The sequence below is a fragment of the Phyllobates terribilis genome, unplaced genomic scaffold (genome assembly GCF_046119375.1).
Source record: "Phyllobates terribilis strain yellow unplaced genomic scaffold, ASM4611937v1 Scaffold_13__5_contigs__length_258822181, whole genome shotgun sequence".
Lineage (NCBI taxonomy): Eukaryota > Metazoa > Chordata > Amphibia > Anura > Dendrobatidae > Phyllobates > Phyllobates terribilis.
The window spans coordinates 161,852,244-161,874,489 of NW_027362773.1; the positions used below are offsets into that span (position 1 = coordinate 161,852,244).

The 22,246-nt window shown below is 48.9% G+C and overlaps 1 protein-coding gene across 1 annotated transcript; it reads left to right on the plus strand.

Moving 5' to 3' along the window:
* The first annotated feature begins 1,637 nt into the window (after positions 1–1,637).
* Positions 1,638–19,768, plus strand: LOC141174624 (embryonic protein UVS.2-like). Its single transcript, XM_073659558.1, has 11 exons — positions 1,638–1,691; positions 1,785–1,925; positions 2,001–2,118; positions 9,932–10,110; positions 10,973–11,054; positions 11,546–11,673; positions 12,679–12,788; positions 12,886–13,105; positions 13,697–13,815; positions 14,625–14,832; positions 19,722–19,768. The coding sequence occupies exons 2-11, from the start codon at positions 1,799–1,801 to the stop codon at positions 19,757–19,759; spliced, it is 1,329 nt and encodes a 442-aa protein (XP_073515659.1). The 5' UTR covers positions 1,638–1,691; positions 1,785–1,798; the 3' UTR covers positions 19,760–19,768.
* The last annotated feature ends 2,478 nt before the right edge of the window (positions 19,769–22,246 follow it).

A 22,246-nucleotide genomic window follows, 5' to 3' on the forward strand; every position in this document is an offset into this window, starting at 1 on the left:
TCCTCACCCCTCTCCCTCCCTGCTCCTCATATATAGACCCAGCGAGGTGTTCTCGGCACATCTCGCCCGGACACCACGATGCCGCCCTCTCTCCTCCTTATAGGCACCGTCATGGGCTTGTGCGCAGGGAACCCCCCGCAGGTACGTGTGATGCCCATTACCCTGCATTATTCTGCCACGTCTGCCAGTCCTGGTAAATGGCTCTGTGGCTAGATTGTAAGCTCTTGTGTATTTGTTCTGCTGTGTGCGCGCTGTTCTTGCTTTTTTGTTTGCGCAATTTTTTTTCACATTAACTTTACTTACCTGTAATGATCCAGATGATTCAGCCTAATTTGCAATTTGCATCATTTTTGCGCAATTGCCCAAAATCTGTCTTTTTGTAGAGAAGTTGGGGGCTAATCTGCAAACTTTTTACACTAAAAATTTGCAAAAGAAAATTCCGCCAGCGAAAAGAACAACAGAAAAGACACAAATGGCATAAAAAAAAAAAATACGCACACGGCCCCTTAAGATTTTTTTTTTTCATGCCGCTGATTTCAGGGCCGAGTTATTATTTGTGTTATTTTTTTGTGTTTAGTCTTGTACTTTTTGTTGGCGCAAATGGCTCCAAATTCTTCAAAATAGGGCATTGATTTGATTATTTTTGTGCAGATCCTTATAGAGCAAAAAGTTGCCGCCTATTAGTCTGCGGGGGGTTTCCACTGTTTAGGCACATCTGGGGCTCTCCAAACGTGACCTGCACTAATTATTCAAGCAAATTTTACATTCAAAAAGTCAAATGGCGCTCCTTCTCTTCTGAGCCTTGCTGTGCGCCCAAACAGTGGTTTTCCCCCCACATATGGGGTATCGGCATGCTCAGGAGAAATTGCACAACAAATTTTGTGGCCCATTTTCTTTTGTTACCTTGAGGGGTGCAGTTTTTAGAATGGTGTCACTTTTGGGTATATTCTGTCATGTAGACCCCTCAAAGTCACGTCAAATGTGATGTGGTCCTTACAAACAAAAAATGGTTTTGTAAATTTCATTGGAAAATGTAGAAATCGCTGGTCAACTTTTAACCCTTATAACTTCCTAACGCAAAAAAAAAAAAAATTGTGCAAAAATTGTGCTGATGTAAAGTAGACATGTGGGAAATGTTATTTATTAACTATTTTGTGTGACATATCTCTCTGATTTAAGGGCATAAAAATACAAAGTTTGAAAATTGGAAAATTTTCTACATTTTCGCCTAATTTCCGTTTTTTTTTCACAAATAAACGTTAGTCATATCGAAGAAATTTTACCACTATCGTGAAGTACAATATGTCTCGAGAAAACATTCTCAGAATCAGGGGGGATCCGTTGAAACGTTTTACAGTTATTAAGCCATAAAGTGACAGTGGTCAGAATTGTAAAATTTGGCTTGGTCATTAAGGACACTAGCACTGGATGGCGGTATTATTTATTTACATACCAGGACATTGCTGTAGGAAAATCTTTTTATTTGTTCTAAATTCGTTTTTTTTTTCTCTCCCTTTTTACTCCAGAGTCCGCAGTTCGGATCCAGCGGCTCAGGTCAGTGATCCCTTCTTAGTAACTTCCCGGGATTGTCACGATGATATTTCCTAACTTTCCGCCATGTTTAATTTCTACAGATCGGACATCTCCTCCCAGCGACGACATCTTCACCGACATTTTATCTTCCAACCAAGGTAAGTAACACTGAGCGATGTTGGGGTCCCCGATGTGGCGGCACGCCTGTACCGGGGATCAGTATTCAGCGGCATGTCGTCCCCTCCGTCCAGGAAGCTCACGGTTTATGCTACAAGGAGACATCGCTGTCGGAAGGAACAGGAACGCTCTGACCTGTCGAGGAAAGTCCTGTCTATGGCCGAAAGCAGCAAACGGTTGGGTCCAGGTGCCGTATACCCTGTCCAACAACTACGGTGCGTATGTACGTATGTCTGTGAGGGGCTACATGTGAGCGATCCATGTAAGTCATAGAGATGTCTGGATTACAGCTCCGGAGGAGAAGACGCTCATCCAAGCCGCCATGGAGGAGGTAGCCATTCTCACATGTGTGCGCTTCATTCCACGTCAGGGAGAGTCCAGTTACCTGAGGATCCAGCCCAGCGACGGGTGAGTGCGCTCCATCTCCACAATTCACCACCGAAAGGTATCACTACTGGAAGCTGACCAATATGGCCGCCTGGCACCAACTCCTTCATAAGCTCCGACCGGGGGATGAAAAAGCTGCACATTCTCTGTGCATGGAATATCTGCCGAGCAATTCAGCCCCGGCCATGTGGATGTGTTCACATGCTCCAACATTTCCCTGCAGGGATGTAAACCCGCCGTGCAGATTTTTACATCCCACGTCACTTTCTGTTGCAGGTTTCACTTCCTTTAGCATACAGATAGATAACAAAAAGCATACGGATAGATAACGGAGAGCATACGGATAGATAACGGAAAGCATACGGATAGATAACGGAGAGCATACGGATAGATAATGGAGAGCATACGGATAGATAACGGAAAGCATACGGATAGATAACGGAGAGCATACGGATAGATAACGGAAAGCATACGGATAGATAACGGAAAGCATACGGATAGATATTGTAGAGCATACAGATAGATAACAGAAAGCATACGGATAGATAATGGATATCATACGGATAGATAACGCATAGATAATGGATAGCATACGGAGAGATAATGGATAGCATACGGATAGATAACGGATAGATAATGGATAGCATACGGATAGATAACGGATAGATAATGGATAGCATACGGATAGATAACGGATAGATAATGGATAGCATACGGATAGATAATAGATAGCAAACGGATAGATAATGGATAGCATACGGATAGATACCGGATAGATAATGGAGAGCATACGGATAGATGACAGATAGATAATGGAGAGCATACAAATAGCATACGGATAGCATGCAGATAGATATCGGATAGATAATGGAGAGCATACGGATAGATAACAGAAAGCATACGGATAGATAACGGATAGCATACGGATAGATAACGGAAAGCATATGGATAGATAACGGAGAGCATACGGATAGATAACGGAGAGCATACGGATAGATAACGGAAAGCATACGGATAGATAACGGATAGCATACGGATAGATAACGGAGAGAATATGGATAGATAATGGATAGCATATGGATAGATAATGGATAGCATATGGATAGATAACGGTTAGCATATGGATAGATAGCAGATAGATAATGGATAGCATACGGATAGATAACAGAGAGCATATGGATAGATAACAGATAGATAACGGAGAGCACACGGATAGATAACAAATAGATAATGGACAGCATACGGATTTATAACGGATAGCATACGGATAGATAATGGATAGCATGCGGATAGATAACGGATAGATAACGGAGAGCATACGGATAGATAACGGAGAGCATACGGATAGATAACAAATAGATAATGGACAGCATACGGATAGATAACGGATAGATAACGGAGAGCATATGGATAGATAACGGATAGCATACGGATAGATAACGGATAGATAATGGAGAGCATACGGATAGCATACGGATAGATAACGGGTAGATAATGGAGAGCATACGGATAGATAATGGAGAGCATACGGATAGATAACGGAGAGCATACGGATAGATAATGGATAGCATACGGATAGATAACGGAGAGCATACGGATAGATAACGGATAGATAATGGACAGCATACGGATAGATAACGGGTAGATAATGGAGAGCATATCGATAGATAATGGAGAGCATACGGATAGATAATGGATAGCATACGGATAGATAACGGAGAGCATACGGATAGATAACGGATAGATAATGGACAGCATACGGATAGATAATGGAGAGCATACAGATAGCATAACGATAGATAACGGGTAGATAATGGAGAGCATACGGATAGATAACGGATAGCATACGGATAGATAACGAATAGATAATAGATAGCATATGGATAGATAACGGAGAGCATACGGATAGCTAACAAATAGATAATGGACAGCATACGGATTTATAACGGATAGCATACGGATAGATAACGGAGAGTATACGGATAGATAATGGATAGATAATGAATAGATAATGGATAGCATATGGATAGATAATGGATAGATAACGGAAAGCATACGGATAGATAACAAATAGATAACGGAGAGCATACGCATAGATAACGGAGAGCATACGGATAAATAACTGATAGCATACGGATAGATAACGGATAGATAATGGAGAGCATACGGATTTATAACGGAGAGCATACGGATAGATAACAAATAGATAATGTACAGCATACGGATTTATAACGGATAGCATACGGATAGATAACGGAGAGTATACGGATAGATAATGGATAGATAATGAATAGATAATGGATAGCATATGGATAGATAATGGATAGATAACGGAAAGCATACGGATAGATAGCAAATAGATAACGGAGAGCATACGCATAGATAACGGAGAGCATACGGATAAATAACTGATAGCATACGGATAGATAACGGATAGATAATGGAGAGCATACGGATTTATAACGGAGAGCATACGGATAGATAACGGAGAGGATACGGAGAAATAACGGAGAGCATACGGAGAGATAACGGAGTGCATACGGATAAATAACTGATAGCATACGGATAGATAACGGAGAGCATACGGATAAATGACTGATAACATACGGATAGATAACGGAGAGCATACGGATAAATAACTGATAGCATACGGATAGATAACAAATAGATAACGGAGAGCATACGGATTTATAATGGAGAGCATATGGATAGATAACGGAGAGGATACGGAGAGATAACAGAGAGCATACGGAGAGATAACGGAGTGCATACGGATAAATAACTGATAGCATACGGATAGATAATGGATAGATAACGGATAACATATGGATTTATAATGGATAGCATACGGATAGATAATGGAGGGTATATGGATAGATAACGGAGAGCATACGGATAGATAACTGATAGCATACGGATAGATAATGGATAGATAACGGAGAGCATACGGATAGAGAATGGAGAGCATACGGATAGAGAACGGAGAGCATACGGATAGATAATGGATAGATAACGGAGAGCATACGGATAGATAACGGATAGATAACGGAGAGCATACGGATAGATAACGGAGAGCATACGGATAGAGAATGGAGAGCATACTGATAGATAACGGAGAGCATACTGATAGATAACGGAGAGCGTACAGATAGATAATGGAGTGCATACGGATAGATAATGGAGAGCATACGGATAGATAACGGAGAGCATACTGATAGAGAACGGATAGATAACGGAGAGCATACGGATAGAGAACGGAGAGCATACGGATAGAGAATGGAGAGCATACGGATAGAGAACGGATAGATAACGGAGAGCATACGGATAGAGAACGGAGAGCATACGGATAGAGAACGGAGAGCATACGGATAGAGAACGGATAGATAACGGAGAGCATACGGATAGAGAACGGAGAGCATACGGATAGAGAACGGATAGATAACGGAGAGCATACGGATAGAGAACGGAGAGCATACGGATAGATAACGGAGAGCATACGGATAGATAACGGAGAGCATACGGATAGATAACGGAGAGCATACTGATAGATAACGGAGAGCATATGGACACATTATAGTCTACGTCTTTTTCCCTTTTTCTATCCTCAGTAGGTCCAGAATTTCAGGGTTTTTTTTTTTGAAGGAAAATGATTTTATTTGTAGAATAAATCTATGAATTATTTTAGCAGGAAATTCCCGTAATGAGATCTTCTGCCAGATACGAGCTGTGCCGCTGCATGGAAGACGTTCGGGTGGGAGGGTTGTGACAGCTCCATGTCAGCGCAATCAGGAGAATCACTCCTTGAGCCGCCATAGAGTGAGTGGCAGCCCCATGTAAGCTAATTAAGCAATTAGCACATAAGAGAAACACAAAAGTGGTGTATTTTATATCCTTGGATGAGCATTTTGTCTGTAGATGGAGAAACCCTCACAGCCACATTAGTGCGGGCCGGGGAATGAGCTCGGGGCTCCTCGTGGGCGGTGACCGGCACAGGTCTATGTCATCCCAGAGCAGAGAGGACAGAACGGCCACGTCCGCCCTGCGAGAGACCCACATGGGGTCAGATTGGCCCTGGGGGGCTGGGCCTCCAATGCAATAATTGATCCAGCAGTAGATGGCCCCTGACTTTGGAGCCATTCACATCTTTAGCTTTTAATCGCACCAATCTTTCATCTTTAGCTTAAAAAAAAAACGGGGTGACAGGTAGGGACTCAGGAACCCCATGCATTGACCCTTCAGTCGGCATCTGCCGAGGCCAGAATAAAGGTTTTCCAATTAACAGCCCCCAACCATATACACATAGGGAAAGGGATTAAAGGGAGTCAATGAACACCTCATTAACATATATGAATATGGATTTGGACACTAAGGCTCTGTGCCCACGATGCAGAAATGCTCCGGATTTTTTCCTGAGCGTTCCTGCATCTCCCTGGCAGAAAAAACGCATGCGGATTGTGCGCGCGGATTGTGCGTGCGGATTGTGCGTGCGGATTGTACATGCGGATTGTACATGCGGATTGTGCATGCGGATTGTACGTGCGGATTGTGCGTGCGGATTGTGCGTGCGGATTGTACATGCGGATTGTGCATGCGGATTGTGCATGCGGATTGTGCGTGCGGATTGTGCATGCGGATTGTACATGCGGATTGTGCGTGCGGATTGTACATGCGGATTGTGCATGCGGATTGTGCGTGCGGATTGTACATGCGGATTGTACATGCGGATTGTGCGTGCGGATTGTGCATGCGGATTGTACATGCGGATTGTGCGTGCGGATTGTACATGCGGATTGTGCATGCGGATTGTGCGTGCGGATTGTACATGCGGATTGTACATGCGGATTGTGCGTGCGGATTGTGCATGCGGATTGTACATGCGGATTGTGCGTGCGGATTGTACATGCGGATTGTGCGTGCGGATTGTGCGTGCGGATTGTACATGCGGATTGTACATGCGGATTGTGCATGCGGATTGTGCATGCGGATTGTACGTGCGGATTGTGCGTGCGGATTGTGCGTGCGGATTGTACATGCGGATTGTGCATGCGGATTGTGCATGCGGATTGTGCGTGCGGATTGTGCGTGCGGATTGTACATGCGGATTGTGCGTGCGGATTGTACATGCGGATTGTGCATGCGGATTGTGCATGCGGATTGTGCGTGCGGATTGTGCGTGCGGATTGTGCGTGCGGATTGTGCGTGCGGATTGTGCGTGCGGATTGTACGTGCGGATTGTGCGTGCGGATTGTACATGCGGATTGTGCATGCGGATTGTACATGCGGATTGTGCGTGCGGATTGTGCATGCGGATTGTACATGCGGATTGTGCATGCGGATTGTACATGCGGATTGTGCGTGCGGATTGTACATGCGGATTGTACATGCGGATTGTGCATGCGGATTGTGCATGCGGATTGTGCATGCGGATTGTACATGCGGATTGTGCATGCGGATTGTGCATGCGGATTGTACATGCGTTTTTCCTGCCAGGGACATGCGGATATGAAGCGTTGTTCACATGCATTTCCGCATGCGGGTTGTGAAGCGATTTTAGCATCACTTGGAAAGTGCTTGTCAAGCTTAGGTACAATTTCTATTAGGGCTACGCATCTAAAAAGGTGGTGGGCTTGGTTTGAGCAGTCATTTTGTGCTGACAAACTCCTTTAAAAGGAATTGCCCAGGATTAGGATTAGAAAAATACGATGGCTTTCTTCAAATAATAGTGCCACCCTTGTCTAAAGGCAGCTTGTGGTACTGCACCTACACTTCACTGTAGCAATGTTGCAATACCAGACACCACCTTTCAGCAGGTGTGGTGCTGTTTTTGAAACCATGTTTTTCTAATTCTGGGCAACCCCCTTAAGGCTTTGTGGATCCCTTCCTGCTGCCCGTGCCGCCGCTGGTGCATTTAGCTGCTGCACAGTTCATATATTATGGGAGTACGGTCGTCTTTACAGGTGAAGGTTTCGGGATCCTTTCTTTATGGTGCCGGAGCGGCGGCTGCGTCAAAAGATGATCTTTTCTAGGGTGGATTTATTTTTTCGTGCAAATCACAGCAAAATGTCACAAAGTCATCGCGGGTGAATTCACAGTAAGCAGGTGGACGGGCGAGAGGCGGCTCGTTACCTGTCTGGATATTGATGACTTGGATGAGACTACAAAGCCTCTTTCTCCCCGTGGTCGGGGTCCACCGCAGCGTCGCGCCTTATTAACCACCAATCCACCATCATAACAGTAAATTGGAGGCAATGAACGGCGGCCGCCATGTTCTCATCAAAGAGATGAAATGCTGCCAATGTGGTCGCCCCCGGATTTTATTACGATGATCTATACGGGGGGCAGCTGGGCATGTGCCAGGGTCTGGATACCCTGGGGGTTACCAACGGAGAAGGAACTCATCATTTACTGAATGATGGCATATTACTAGGATTTGATTGCCGGGGGTCTGACCTCTGAGACTGAGGGGTTGCAGTGCTGCTCCAGGTCCTCCCCTGTGCCGCGGGGCTCCCACCGCTCGTCTGTGCAGTGCTGCTTCAGGTCCTCCCCTGTGCCGTGGCGCTCCTACCGCTTGTCTATGCAGTGCTGCTTCAGGTCCTCCCCTGTGCTGCGGCGCTCTCACCGCTCGTCTGTGCAGTGCTGCTCCAGGTCCTCCCCTGTGCCGTGGCGCTCCCACCGCTCATCTCTGCAGTGCTGCTCCAGGTCCTCCCCTGTGCTGCGGCGCTCTCACCGCTCGTCTGTGCATAGCTGCTCCAGGTCCTCCCCTGTGCCGTGGCGCTCCCACCGCTCGTCTGTGCAGTGCTGCTCCAGGTCCTCCCCTGTGCTGCGGCGCTCTCACCGCTCGTCTGTGCATAGCTGCTCCAGGTCCTCCCCTGTGCCGTGGCGCTCCCACCGCTCGTCTGTGCAGTGCTGCTCCAGGTCCTCCCCTGTGCTGCGGCGCTCTCACCGCTCGTCTGTGCAGTACTGCTCCAGGTCTTCCCCTGTGCCGTGGCGCTCCCACCGCTCGTCTGTGCAGTGCTGCTCCAGGTCTTCCCCTGTGCCGTGGCGCTCCCACCGCTCGTCTATGCAGTGCTGCTTCAGGTCCTCCCCTGTGCTGTTGTGCTGCGGCGCTCCCACCGCTCGTCTGTGCAGTGCTGCTCCAGGTCCTCCTTGGTGACGCAGCGCTCCCACCGCTCGTCTGTGCAGTGCTGCTCCAGGTCCTCCCCTGTGCTGCGGCGCTCCCACCACTCGTCTGTGCAGTGCTGCTCCGGGTCCTCCCCTGTGCTGCAGCGCTCCCACCGCTCGTCTGTGCAGTGCTGCTCCTGGTCTTCCCCTGTGCCGTGGCGCTCCTACCGCTCGTCTGTGCAGTGCTGCTTCAGGTCCTCCCCTGTGCCGTGGCGCTCTCAACGCTTGTCTATGCAGTGCTGCTTCAGGTCCTCCCCTGTGCCGCGGCGCTCTCACTGCTTGTCTGTGCAGTGCAGCTCCAGGTCTTCCCCTGTGCCGTGGCGCTCCCACCGCTCGTCTGTGCAGTGCTGCTCCAGGTCTTCCCCTGTGCCGTGGCGCTCCCACCGCTCGTCTGTGCAGTGCTGCTCCAGGTCCTCCCCTGTGCTGTGGCGCTCTCACCGCTTGTCTATGCAGTGCTGCTTCAGGTCCTCCCCTGTGCCGCGGCACTCCCACCGCTCATCTGTGCAGTGCTGCTCCAGGTCTTCCCCTGTGCTGTGGCGCTCCCACCGCTCGTCTGTGCAGTGCTGCTCTAGGTGCTCCCCAGGGCCGCGGCGCTCGTCTGTACTGGGGGCCGCAGCCGCTCACAATCACATAAAATACATTACTTTATCTCTGACATTTTGTTTTGCTGAAGGTGCTGGTCCTACGTGGGGCGTTTAGGGGGCGCACAGGACCTGTCCCTCATGAAGTCGGGGTGTCTGCACTGGGGTGTAATACAGCACGAGCTGCTGCACTCTCTGGGATTCCAGCACGAGCAATGCCGCAGCGACCGAGACAAGTACATCCGCATTAACTGGGGAAACATCAGCCAAGGTACGTCCGGGCCGAGCATGGCAGACAGACGGCCGTGGAATGGATGGCGGTCCATCTGTCCGGGAGCAGGAATGGATAGCCGTCCATCCGTCCGGGAGCAGGAATGGATAGCCGTCCATGAGCAGGAATGGATAGTCGTCCATCCGTCCGGGAGCAGGAATGGATGGCCGTCCATCAGTCCGGGAGCAGGAATGGATGGCCGTCCATCTGTCCATGAGCAGGAATGGATGGCCGTCCATCTGTCCGGGAGCAGGAATGGATGGCCGTCCATCTGTCCGGGAGCAGGAATGGATGGCCGTCCATCTGTCCGGGAGCAGGAATGGATGGCCGTCCATCTGTCCGGGAGCAGGAATGGATGGCCGTCCATCTGTCCGGGAGCAGGAATGGATGGCCGTCCATCTGTCCGGGAGCAGGAATGGATGGCCGTCCATCTGTCCGGGAGCAGGAATGGATGGCCATCCATCTGTCCGGGAGCAGGAATGGATGGCCGTCCATCTGTCCGGGAGCAGGAATGGATGGCTGTCCATCTGTCCGGGAGCAGGAATGGATGGCCGTCCATCTGTCCAGGAGCAGGAATGGATGGCCGTCCATCTGTCCGGGAGCAGGAATGGATGGCCATCCATCTGTCCGGGAGCAGGAATGGATGGCCATCCATCTGTCCGGGAGCAGGAATGGATGGCCGTCCATCTGTCCGGGAGCAGGAATGGATGGCCGTCCATCTGTCCGGGAGCAGGAATGGATGGCTGTCCATCTGTCCGGGAGCAGGAATGGATGGCTGTCCATCTGTCCGTGGCCGTCTAAGCCCGGTCTCCACGTTGCTTGCCGTTGTGTCCGTCATTCATTGCGTCTTATCTCCTTCTAGACAAAGAGCGGAATTTCTACAAAATGAGCACCCAGAACCTCGGCGTGCCGTATGATTACCTCTCTGTGCTACACTACGGCAAGTAAGTACGGCGGATGTAATGACGATGGCGGAGAAATGAGAACTGTAACGGAATGGGGACCTGGGGGGCTTATGAAAAGGTGGGGTGCCACCTGCGGAGAGGATATCAGAAAAGATGGCAAACGTGACCGGACTTTGCAGCCAGAATAAACACATATAGGACGGCCATGTTTTTCTCATACAGAACTCAAAAACTCTGGCGCTGATCCCATTCCATACCGGGCAGGCGCCGGCTGTGTTATACAGCCAGCATCTTCCTCTGATGGCGTCATATGTACCACAAAATTATACACATGAAAACATCAGCGCTCTGCGCAAAAAAGCAGGGTCTCCCCTGGCTCCTCGGACGGGGGGGATAACAAAGTTAAAGGGATGCAGAGCTTTTGTAGCGTTGACTCGTATATCTCAGCTCGTCATGTACGATGTTGCACGGTAAATTATACTTGCTGTTACTTTACTGTCTCCACCGGGTCTTTTCTCTCGTTGCTGTAGGTTTGCTTTTGCCAGTGCTACAGGGAAGCCCACCCTAGAGCCAACCGGAGACCCCCATGCCCTGATCGGTCAGCGCGTTGGGTTAAGTTCTTTGGATGTTGCCAAGATTAAAAAGCTCTACGAATGCAGTTAAGTTGGAGATGAGTAAGATGTGTAAGAGAAGGCTGGGAGTTGTAGTTCCACAGCAGCCGGCAGGTGACTGATCCCGGCTGTAGGATGGAGAGATTGGATAAATAGTGAATAGGGCCGACATGAGAACCCAGGGCCAGAGGTGTGCGGACGGCCACTAGATATCTGGTGAAGGTGCCCTCCGTACCCCCAGACTCTGAGAGGCAGGATAAAGGGCACAGCCCTAACACCGCCCAGGCCTTTATTATACCCACATAGAAATAGTGCCCCTTTGTGAAGCCCCCGAACAGTGTGACCAGACCACAATGCCCCTCTACGCAGTGTGATACCCCAATAAATTCATGCCCCCACAGTGCCACTGCTACACATCTTCCACGGTGTATCCCCAGACAGTATGAAGCCCGCGCAGCCTCCCTTATACATTACCAAGCCTCTACAGTGCCCCTACAGTATTCTACCCCCGCAGTTTCCCTACACCGTGTGATACTCACACTATAATGCCCGCTCCATGCCCCCCACTTATTATGCCTCCACAGCCTTTCCCCCGCCAAATGATGCTCATATATGATACCCCAAAGTGCCCTCAAGCTACCCATTGTGGTGCCCTCTGCTCCTCCATTCCCATGATGAGGAGAGGCAGAGTATGGCCCGGCACGATCTGGTGACGTCATGACGCCTCCTACGCCGACATTCAGATGGCACGGGGGGTATATTGACGCTCCTCGCACCACCATTATGTTCATTTGTATCTGCGTCCTAAAGTAAGTAGGACAAACTCTGACTTCCCCAAATCCAGGACTGTCCCGCTGTATCCGGGGGTAGGAGGCATCAGGCTGCTCCCAGGTCTACTGCTCAGCCTACAGCCTGTGTGACTACATCCTGCTCCAGAGAAGCCCCCGCAGTGTGTGTGAGCAGACACATAGTCTGAGTGCTCCCTCTATAATCAGTGCTGTGCAGATGGAAGGCCCTGGCAGGGCACTACATGCTCCTCTCTGATGTTTTAGATGTCTGCAGTCACCTGCTGCCAGACGCACATGGGAAATTTTCATGGGAGTCCAAGAAGAATCCGAACCTTACGTCTTGTGTGTGGCTGATCCGCGTCCCAGAGGACAAGGTACCGCTACAGTTATGTGACGGCTGAGCCTTGTAGTACGTCAGCGTGCTACCTGACTAGATGATGGCCATTTCTACCTTTACGTCCTTCTCTTTAGGTTTTCTTGCAGTTTGAGTCCTTCAGCATCCAGCCCTCCCCGGACTGCGCCCAGGGCTCCGTCACCGCCTACGATGGAGTCGGCACAGAGTCCCCCATTCTTATCCACAAGAGCTGTGGGACCATCGCTCCGCTCGCTCAGATCTCCTCTGGAAGATTCCTGAAAGTAGAGTTTACCGGCTCGGGGATTGGAAGCAGCTTTAAGGCCATGTACAGTTCAAGTGAGTGCATAGAGGTGGCCAAACATGCGGTGCACGACGCAGGCGGCCACATAGAGCACACCGCGGCCACTAAGAGCACGCCGCGGCCACTAAGAGCACGCCGCGGCCACTAAGAGCACACCGTGGCCACTAAGAGCATGCCGCCGCCACTAAGAGCACACCGTGGCCACTTAGAGCACGCCACGGCCACTTAGAGCACGCCACGGCCACTTAGAGCACGCCGCGGCCACTTAGAGCACGCTGCGGCCACAAAGAGCACGCTGCGGCCACAAAGAGCATGTCTCGCCCTGGAGGACCGCCCACATCCCTATGTTACTTGGACAGACCATGGTTTCTAGTTACCACTGTGTAATGTTGCATTTCCCCCTCTGGTGGCGCTGCAGAGAGGTTAAAGGCTTGTCAGGATCCCTGCAGATCACAACTGATTAAAGGGACATCAGAACAAGTCAATGATCCCCAGGGGGCGCCACTGGCCGTGCCCCATACACAGTGTCTTTGCTATCCAGAATAATAGGGATGACTCCATGTTTTTTCGGTCTGGCTTATATTTTATGGACGCATCTGTCTAATGGCGCCTTTCTTATATTTCAGTAAAGTGTGGGGGATCCTTAAGCAACACAACCGGAAACTTTTCGACGCCAGATTTTCCCTCTAAGTACCCCAACTCCTTGAACTGTGTGTGGGTCCTGTCCGCTCCTGCCGGAAATAAGGTAAGTGACAGTGACCAGGGCTAGTGACCATCTGTGGATGTGACCAGGGCTAGGGTGAAGGGTTAACATTTACCCCACCAGGGCTAGGGTGAAGGGTTAACAATTACCCCACCAGGGCTAGGGTGAAGGGTTAACATTTACCCCACCAGGGCTAGGGTGAAGGGTTAACATTTACCTCACCAGGGCTAGGGTGAAGGGTTAACATTTACCCCACCAGGGCTAGGGTGAAGGGTTAACATTTACCCCACCAGGGCTAGGGTGAAGGGTTAACATTTACCCCACCAGGGCTAGGGTGAAGGGTTAACATTTCCCCCACCAGGGCTAGGGTGAAGGGTTAACATTTCCCCCACCAGGGCTAGGGTGAAGGGTTAACATTTACCCCACCAGGGCTAGGGTGAAGGGTTAACATTTACCCCACCAGGGCTAGGGTGAAGGGTTAACATTTCCCCCACCAGGGCTAGGGTGAAGGGTTAACATTTCCACCACCAGGGCTAGGGTGAAGGGTTAACATTTACCCCACCAGGGCTAGGGTGAAGGGTTAACATTTACCCCACCAGGGCTAGGGTGAAGGGTTAACATTTCCCCCACCAGGGCTAGGGTGAAGGGTTAACATTTCCACCACCAGGGCTAGGGTGAAGGGTTAACATTTACCCCACCAGGGCTAGGGTGAAGGGTTAACATTTACCCCACCAGGGCTAGGGTGAAGGGTTAACATTTACACCCCCTCTCCATTGACTTCTATGGTGAATGTGACAAGTGTGAAACTTGCTGTGTCCACAAGGGGTTAAGTGACCTTTCTGACTTTGCAGATCGCGCTCCACGTTGCTCCGTTTAGTTTGGAGCCGTCACCCGGCTGCTCCTATGACTATTTCCTCCTCCGCGATGGTCGGAGACAAACCAAGAAATGCGGACAGCTGCCCAAGATGGACTTCATGTCTTCCACCCATTCTCTCATGGTGCATTTCCACAGCGACTCCTCTGTCCAGGCAAACGGCTTCATGGCCACGTACTCGTTCTGTAAGTAGATATATGAGTATCTGACGGAGACACTGCAGCTCTAAGTGCATGCAGCAAATTGTGCAGTACCGTTCATGGCCACTATTACTGGGTGGCACTGTGCCACTTCTGATGCACGAGCTGATGGGTGGAGGTGCTGGGTATCAGACTCTAATAATCTGATATTGATGATCAGTACTGACAACATTAACGCCCCAAGACGGAGCCCAATTTTTACATCACCTCTGCAACTCCGGTAACTCTGCCACTAATGTCTCTGCACCCCAGAACCGGCTCAGCTCCATGCATAGTGACCATGAATGAAACTGCAGCCCCTCTCATCCATAGCAGAATGGAAGCAAGCGACAGCACCATTCACAGCCGCAGCTTCTTCCAGTGCATCTCAATCATCTGATCCGTGGGGGTGCCAAGAGTCCAAACTGATACAGCAGAGCTGGAACAATGACGTAGCAGAGTTGTAGCAACGGAGGCTGAGTAACTGAGCCGGAACAATGATGTAGCAGAGTTGACGCATTGGAGGCTGAGTAACTGAGCCGGAACAATGATGTAGCTGAGTTGTAGCAGTAGAGGCTGAGTAACAGAGCTGGAACAATGATGTAGCAGAGTTGTAGCAGCAGATGCTGAGTAACAGCTGGAACAATGATGTAGCAGAGCTGTAGCAGCGGAGGCCGAGTAACAGAGCTGGAACAATGATGCAACAGAGTTGTAGCAGCAGAGGCTGAGTAACTGAGCCGGAACAATGATGTAGCAGAGTTGTAGCAGCGGAGGCTGAGTAGCAGAGCTGGAACAATGATGTAGCAGAGTTGACACATTGGAGGCTGAGTAACAGAGCTGGAACAATGATGTAGCAGAGTTGTAGCAGCGGAGGCCGAGTAACAGAGCTGGAACAATGATGTATTAGAGTTGTAGCAATGGAGGCTGAGCAACAGAGCTGGAACAATGATGTAGCAGAGTTGTAGCAGCAGATGCTGAGTAACAGAGCTCGAACAATGATGTAGCAGAGCTGTAGCATCGGAGGCCGAGTAACAGAGCTGGAACAATGATGTATTAGAGTTGTAGCAATGGAGGCTGAGCAACAGAGCTGGAACAACGATGTAGCAGAGTTATAGCAGCGGAGGCTGAGTAGCAGAGCTGGAAAAATGATGTAGCAGAGTTGCCGCATTGGAGGCTGAGTAACAGAGCTGGAACAATGATGTAGCAGAGTTGACGCATTGGAGGCTGAGTAACAGAGCTGGAACAATGATGTAGCAGAGTTGACGCATTGGAGGCTGAGTAACAGAGCTGGAACAATGATGTAGTAGAGTTGTTGCATTGGAGGCTGAGTAACGGAGCTGGAACAATTATGTATCAGACTTGACGCATTGGAGGCTGAGTAACAGAGCTGGAGCAATGTTGTAGCAGTGGAGGCTGAGTAACAGAGCTGGAACAACGATGTAGCAGAGTTGTAGCAGCGGAGGCTGAGTAACAGAGCTGGAACAACGATGTAGCTGAGTTGTAGCAGCAGAGGCTGAGTAACGGAGCTGGAACAATGATGTAGCAGAGTTGACGCATTGGAGGCTGAGTAACAGAGCTGGAACAATGATGTAGCAGAGTTGACGCATTGGAGGCTGAGTAACAGAGCTGGAACAATGATGCAGCAGAGTTGTAGCAGCGGAGGCTGAGTAACAGAGCTGGGACAATGATGTAGCAGAGTGTTAGCAGCGGAGGCTGAGTAACAGCTGGGAAAAGGATGTAGCTGAGTTTTAGCAGCGGAGGCTCAGTAACAGATCTGGAACAATGATGTAGCAGAGTTTTAGCAGCGGAGGCTGAGTAACAGAGCTGGGACAATGATGTAGCAGAGTTGTAGCAGCGGAGGCTGAGTAACAGAGCTGGAACAACGATGTAGCTGAGTTGTAGCAGCAGAGGCTGAGTAACGGAGCTGGAACAATGATGTAGCAGAGTTGACGCATTGGAGGCTGAGTAACAGAGCTGGAACAATGATGCAGCAGAGTTGTAGCAGCGGAGGCTGAGTAACAGAGCTGGGACAATGATGTAGCAGAGTTTTAGCAGCGGAGGCTGAGTAACAGAGCTGGGACAATGATGTAGCAGAGTGTTAGCAGCGGAGGCTGAGTAACAGAGCTGGTAAAAGGATGTAGCTGAGTTTTAGCAGCGGAGGCTCAGTAACAGATCTGGAACAATGATGTAGCAGAGTTTTAGCAGCGGAGGCTGAGTAACAGAGCTGGGACAATGATGTAGCAGAGTTTTAGCAGCGGAGGCTGAGTAACAGAGCTGGGACAATGATGTAGCATAGTTGTAGCAGCGGAGGCTGAGTAACAGAGCTGGGACAATGATGTAGCAGAATTGACGCATTGGAGGCTGAGTAACAGAGCTGGAACAATGATGCAGCAGAGTTGTAGCAGCGGAGGCTGAGTAACAGAGCTGGGACAATGATGTAGCAGAGTTTTAGCAGCGGAGGCTGAGTAACAGAGCTGGGACAATGATGTAGCAGAGTTGTAGCAGCGGAGGCTGAGTAACAGAGCTGGAACAACGATGTAGCTGAGTTGTAGCAGCAGAGGCTGAGTAACGGAGCTGGAACAATGATGTAGCAGAGTTGACGCATTGGAGGCTGAGTAACAGAGCTGGAACAATGATGCAGCAGAGTTGTAGCAGCGGAGGCTGAGTAACAGAGCTGGGACAATGATGTAGCAGAGTTTTAGCAGCGGAGGCTGAGTAACAGAGCTGGGACAATGATGTAGCAGAGTGTTAGCAGCGGAGGCTGAGTAACAGAGCTGGTAAAAGGATGTAGCTGAGTTTTAGCAGCGGAGGCTGAGTAACAGAGCTGGGACAATGATGTAGCAGAGTTTTAGCAGCGGAGGCTGAGTAACAGAGCTGGGACAATGATGTAGCAGAGTTGTAGCAGCGGAGGCTGAGTAACAGAGCTGGAACAACGATGTAGCTGAGTTGTAGCAGCAGAGGCTGAGTAACGGAGCTGGAACAATGATGTAGCAGAATTGACGCATTGGAGGCTGAGTAACAGAGCTGGAACAATGATGCAGCAGAGTTGTAGCAGCGGAGGCTGAGTAACAGAGCTGGGACAATGATGTAGCAGAGTTTTAGCAGCGGAGGCTGAGTAACAGAGCTGGGACAATGATGTAGCAGAGTTGTAGCAGCGGAGGCTGAGTAACAGAGCTGGAACAACGATGTAGCTGAGTTGTAGCAGCAGAGGCTGAGTAACGGAGCTGGAACAATGATGTAGCAGAGTTGACGCATTGGAGGCTGAGTAACAGAGCTGGAACAATGATGCAGCAGAGTTGTAGCAGCGGAGGCTGAGTAACAGAGCTGGGACAATGATGTAGCAGAGTTTTAGCAGCGGAGGCTGAGTAACAGAGCTGGGACAATGATGTAGCAGAGTGTTAGCAGCGGAGGCTGAGTAACAGAGCTGGTAAAAGGATGTAGCTGAGTTTTAGCAGCGGAGGCTCAGTAACAGATCTGGAACAATGATGTAGCAGAGTTTTAGCAGCGGAGGCTGAGTAACAGAGCTGGGACAATGATGTAGCAGAGTTTTAGCAGCGGAGGCTGAGTAACAGAGCTGGGACAATGATGTAGCAGAGTGTTAGCAGCGGAGGCTGAGTAACAGAGCTGGGACAATGATGTAGCAGAGTGTTAGCAGCGGAGGCTGAGTAACAGAGCTGGGAAAAGGATGTAGCTGAGTTTTAGCAGCGGAGGCTCATTAACAGATCTGGAACAATGATGTAGCAGAGTTTTAGCAGCGGAGGCTGAGTAACAGAGCTGGAACAATGATGCAGTAGAGTTTTAGCAGCGGAGGCTGAGTAACAGAGCTGGGACAATGATGTAACAGTGTTGACGCATTGGAGGCTGAGTAACAGAGCTGGAACAATGATGCAGTAGAGTTTTAGCAGCGGAGGCTGAGTAACAGAGCTGGAACAATGATGTAGCAGAGTTGTAGCAGCGGAGGTGGAGTGATAGTGGCATTACAGAACTAACTAGTGTGACGAAAGTCAGTTTATGGCCCAAGGGGTGACGTTTTAAAGAGCACATTGAGACCCCACAGCTGCCTTATAACCAAAAGATCAAATGAGGGCGGAGGATGGAAAGAGGGGGCGCAGCGCCCGGGCCTGGACCCAGGAGAGGTGAGTAACAGAATAAGAGCTGTGTGCACAGAATGGTGGGATAGGATATAAAGGACGGGTTGTCAGGACCCCGATGCTGCCCCGTATGTGAGCGCTGCACGTGCGGGGGAGACGTCCGGAGAATGTTCCCCTTTTCTATGTCACCTGGATACGAGCCCCGTCATGGCTTATTGCTGATGCCGCACTCATAATTACGGTGTAATTTCCTCCTTTGATCAGAAAAGAACATTAATCTCCTGCCGGTAAATGATCTGTAATGACAGATGATTGTATGTGGAATATCGCCAGTCTGACCATCCTGACCCTATAATGGACCGGTCACCTGCTCGGCGGAGGGATCAGACGTTAATTACAGCAGCCGGGGGGGCATCGTACCATAGCAGGGCCATAGGGGGGGCTCTGCGCAGATCAGTGACGTCTCCATCCTGGGACTTCAGCGACTTTTCCTTCTTGATGTTGTAATTTCATTGCTGAAAAGAGTAGACTCAGAAATGCTGTCTGCACAGGCGCTGAGTGCGGACCACTCCTGGGCCTTGTGGTGCCGTCCTATATGTTCTGTTCATGTTTATTTCAGCTTTCAGTACTACATTATAAGTACGCTATAATAGTCGGGGACCACTGGGCATCTACCGGGCATCTAGCGGGCACTCCGTCTGTAGGGCTGGGACACTCCCGTGTCTTTACTCTGTGGATGTGCAATCTCCATGTCTGCGCAATACTATTTCATGTATTCTTCATTTCTGCACTTATGAATTTCAGCTTCTTCATCACCAAGACCCAAGAATGAGCGATCATAATCAGCTGCAAAATTCGAAAACCAGCTGTGATTCCTTTGTTGGACAGCAGGTGGCGAAATGGAAACACACAGCAAAATACTGTAAATTTCCAAGGACAATCCTCGCGGTGTGCACGGAAATGTAAGGAAACAGATGGTATAAATGGTCTTATCTGCACAGAACATCACCCATAGCTGAATAAATCTGCTTAGAAAAACACGTGTGTGACTAGTAATATATAATAACGATAGATTACGTATCCTGAATTACATCCTGTATTATACTCCAGAGCTGCACTCACTATTCTGCTGGTGCAGTCACTGTGTACATACATTACATTACTGATCCTGAGTTACATCCTGTATTATACTCCAGTGCTGCACTCACTATTCTGCTGGTGCAGTCACTGTGTACATACATTACACTACTGATCCTGAGTTACCTCCTGTATTATACCCCAGAGCTGCACTCACTATTCTGCTGGTGGAGTCACTGTGTACATACATTACTGATCCTGAGTTACATCCTGTATTATACTCCAGAGCTGCACTCACTATTCTGCTGGTGCAGTCACTGTGTACATACATTACATTACTGATCCTGAGTTACATCCTGTATTATACTCCAGAGCTGCACTCACTATTCTGCTGGTGCAGTCACTGTGTACATACATTAGATTACTGATCCTGAGTTACCTCCTGTATTATACTCCAGAGCTGCACTCACTATTCTGCTGGTGCAGTCACTGTGTACATACATTACACTACTGATCCTGAGTTATATCCTGTATTATACTCCAGAGCTGCACTCACTATTCTGCTGGTGCAGTCACTGTGTACATACATTACATTACTGATCCAGAGTTACATCCTGTATTATACTCCAGAGCTGCACTCACTATTCTGCTGGTGCAGTCACTGTGTACATACATTAGATTACTGATCCTGAGTTACCTCCTGTGTTATACTCCAGAGCTGCACTCACTATTCTGCTGGTGCAGTCACTGTGTACATACATTACATTACTGATCCAGAGTTATATCCTGTATTATACTCCAGAGCTGCACTCACTATTCTGCTGGTGCAGTCACTGTGTACATACATTAGATTACTGATCCTGAGTTACCTCCTGTATTATACTCCAGAGCTGCACTCACTATTCTGCTGGTGCAGTCACTGTGTACATACATTACACTACTGATCCTGAGTTACCTACTGTGTTATACTCCAGAGCTGCACTCACTATTCTGCTGTGCAGTCACTGTGTACATACATTACATTACTGATCCTGAGTTACCTCCTATATTATACTCCAGAGCTGCACTCACTATTCTGCTGGTGCAGTCACTGTGTACATACATTACATTACTGATCCTGAGTTACATCCTGTATTATACTCCAGAGCTGCACTCACTATTCTGCTGGTGCAGTCACTGTGTACATACATTAGATTACTGATCCTGAGTTACCTCCTGTATTATACTCCAGAGCTGCACTCACTATTGTGCTGGTGCAGTCACTGTGTACATACATTACACTACTGATCCTGAGTTACCTCCTGTGTTATACTCCAGAGCTGCACTCACTATTCTGCTGGTGCAGTCACTGTGTACATACATTACATTACTGATCCTGAGTTACAGCCTGTATTATACTCCAGAGCTGCAGTCACTATTCTGCTGGTGCAGTCACTGTGTACATACATTACATTACTGATCCTGAGTTATATCCTGTATTATACTCCAGAGCTGCACTCATTATTCTGCTGGTGCAGTCACTGTGTACATACATTACATTACTGATCCTGAGTTACCTCCTGTATTATACTCCAGAGCTGCACTCACTATTCTGCTGGTGGAGTCACTGTGTACATACATTACACTACTGATCCTGAGTTACCTCCTGTATTATACTCCAGAGCTGCACTCACTATTCTACTGGTGCAGTTACTGTGTACATACATTACATTACTGATCCTGAGTTACCTCCTGTATTATACCCCAGAGCTGCACTCACTATTCTGCTGGTGCAGTTACTGTGTACATACATTACATTACTGATCCTGAGTTACCTCCTGTATTATACTCCAGAGCTGCACTCACTATTCTGCTGGAGCAGTCACTGTGTACATACATTACATTACTGATCCTGAGTTACATCCTGTATTATACTCCAGAGCTGCACTCACTATTCTACTGGTGCAGTCACTGTGTACATACATTACTGATCCTGAGTTACATCCTGTATTATACTCCAGAGCTGCACTCACTATTCTGCTGGTGCAGTCACTGTGTACATACATTACATTACTGATACTGAGTTACATCCTGTATTATACTCCAGAGGTGCACTCACTATTCTGCTGGTGCAGTCACTGTGTACATACATTACATTACTGATCCTGAGTTACATCCTGTATTATACTCCAGAGCTGCACTCACTATTATGCTGGTGCAGTCACTGTGTACATACATTACATTACTGATCCTGAGTTACTTCCTGTATTATA

Coding starts and splice junctions, on each gene's coding strand:
- LOC141174624 (XM_073659558.1), top strand. CDS start 1,799: ATGCTACAAGGAGACATCGCTGTCGGAAGGAACAGGAACGCTCTGACC. Junction 11,674..12,678: donor TAAAAAGCTCTACGAATGCA/GTTAAGTTGGAG, acceptor CTGATGTTTTAG/ATGTCTGCAGTCACCTGCTG. Junction 13,106..13,696: donor TAAGGCCATGTACAGTTCAA/GTGAGTGCATAG, acceptor CTTATATTTCAG/TAAAGTGTGGGGGATCCTTA.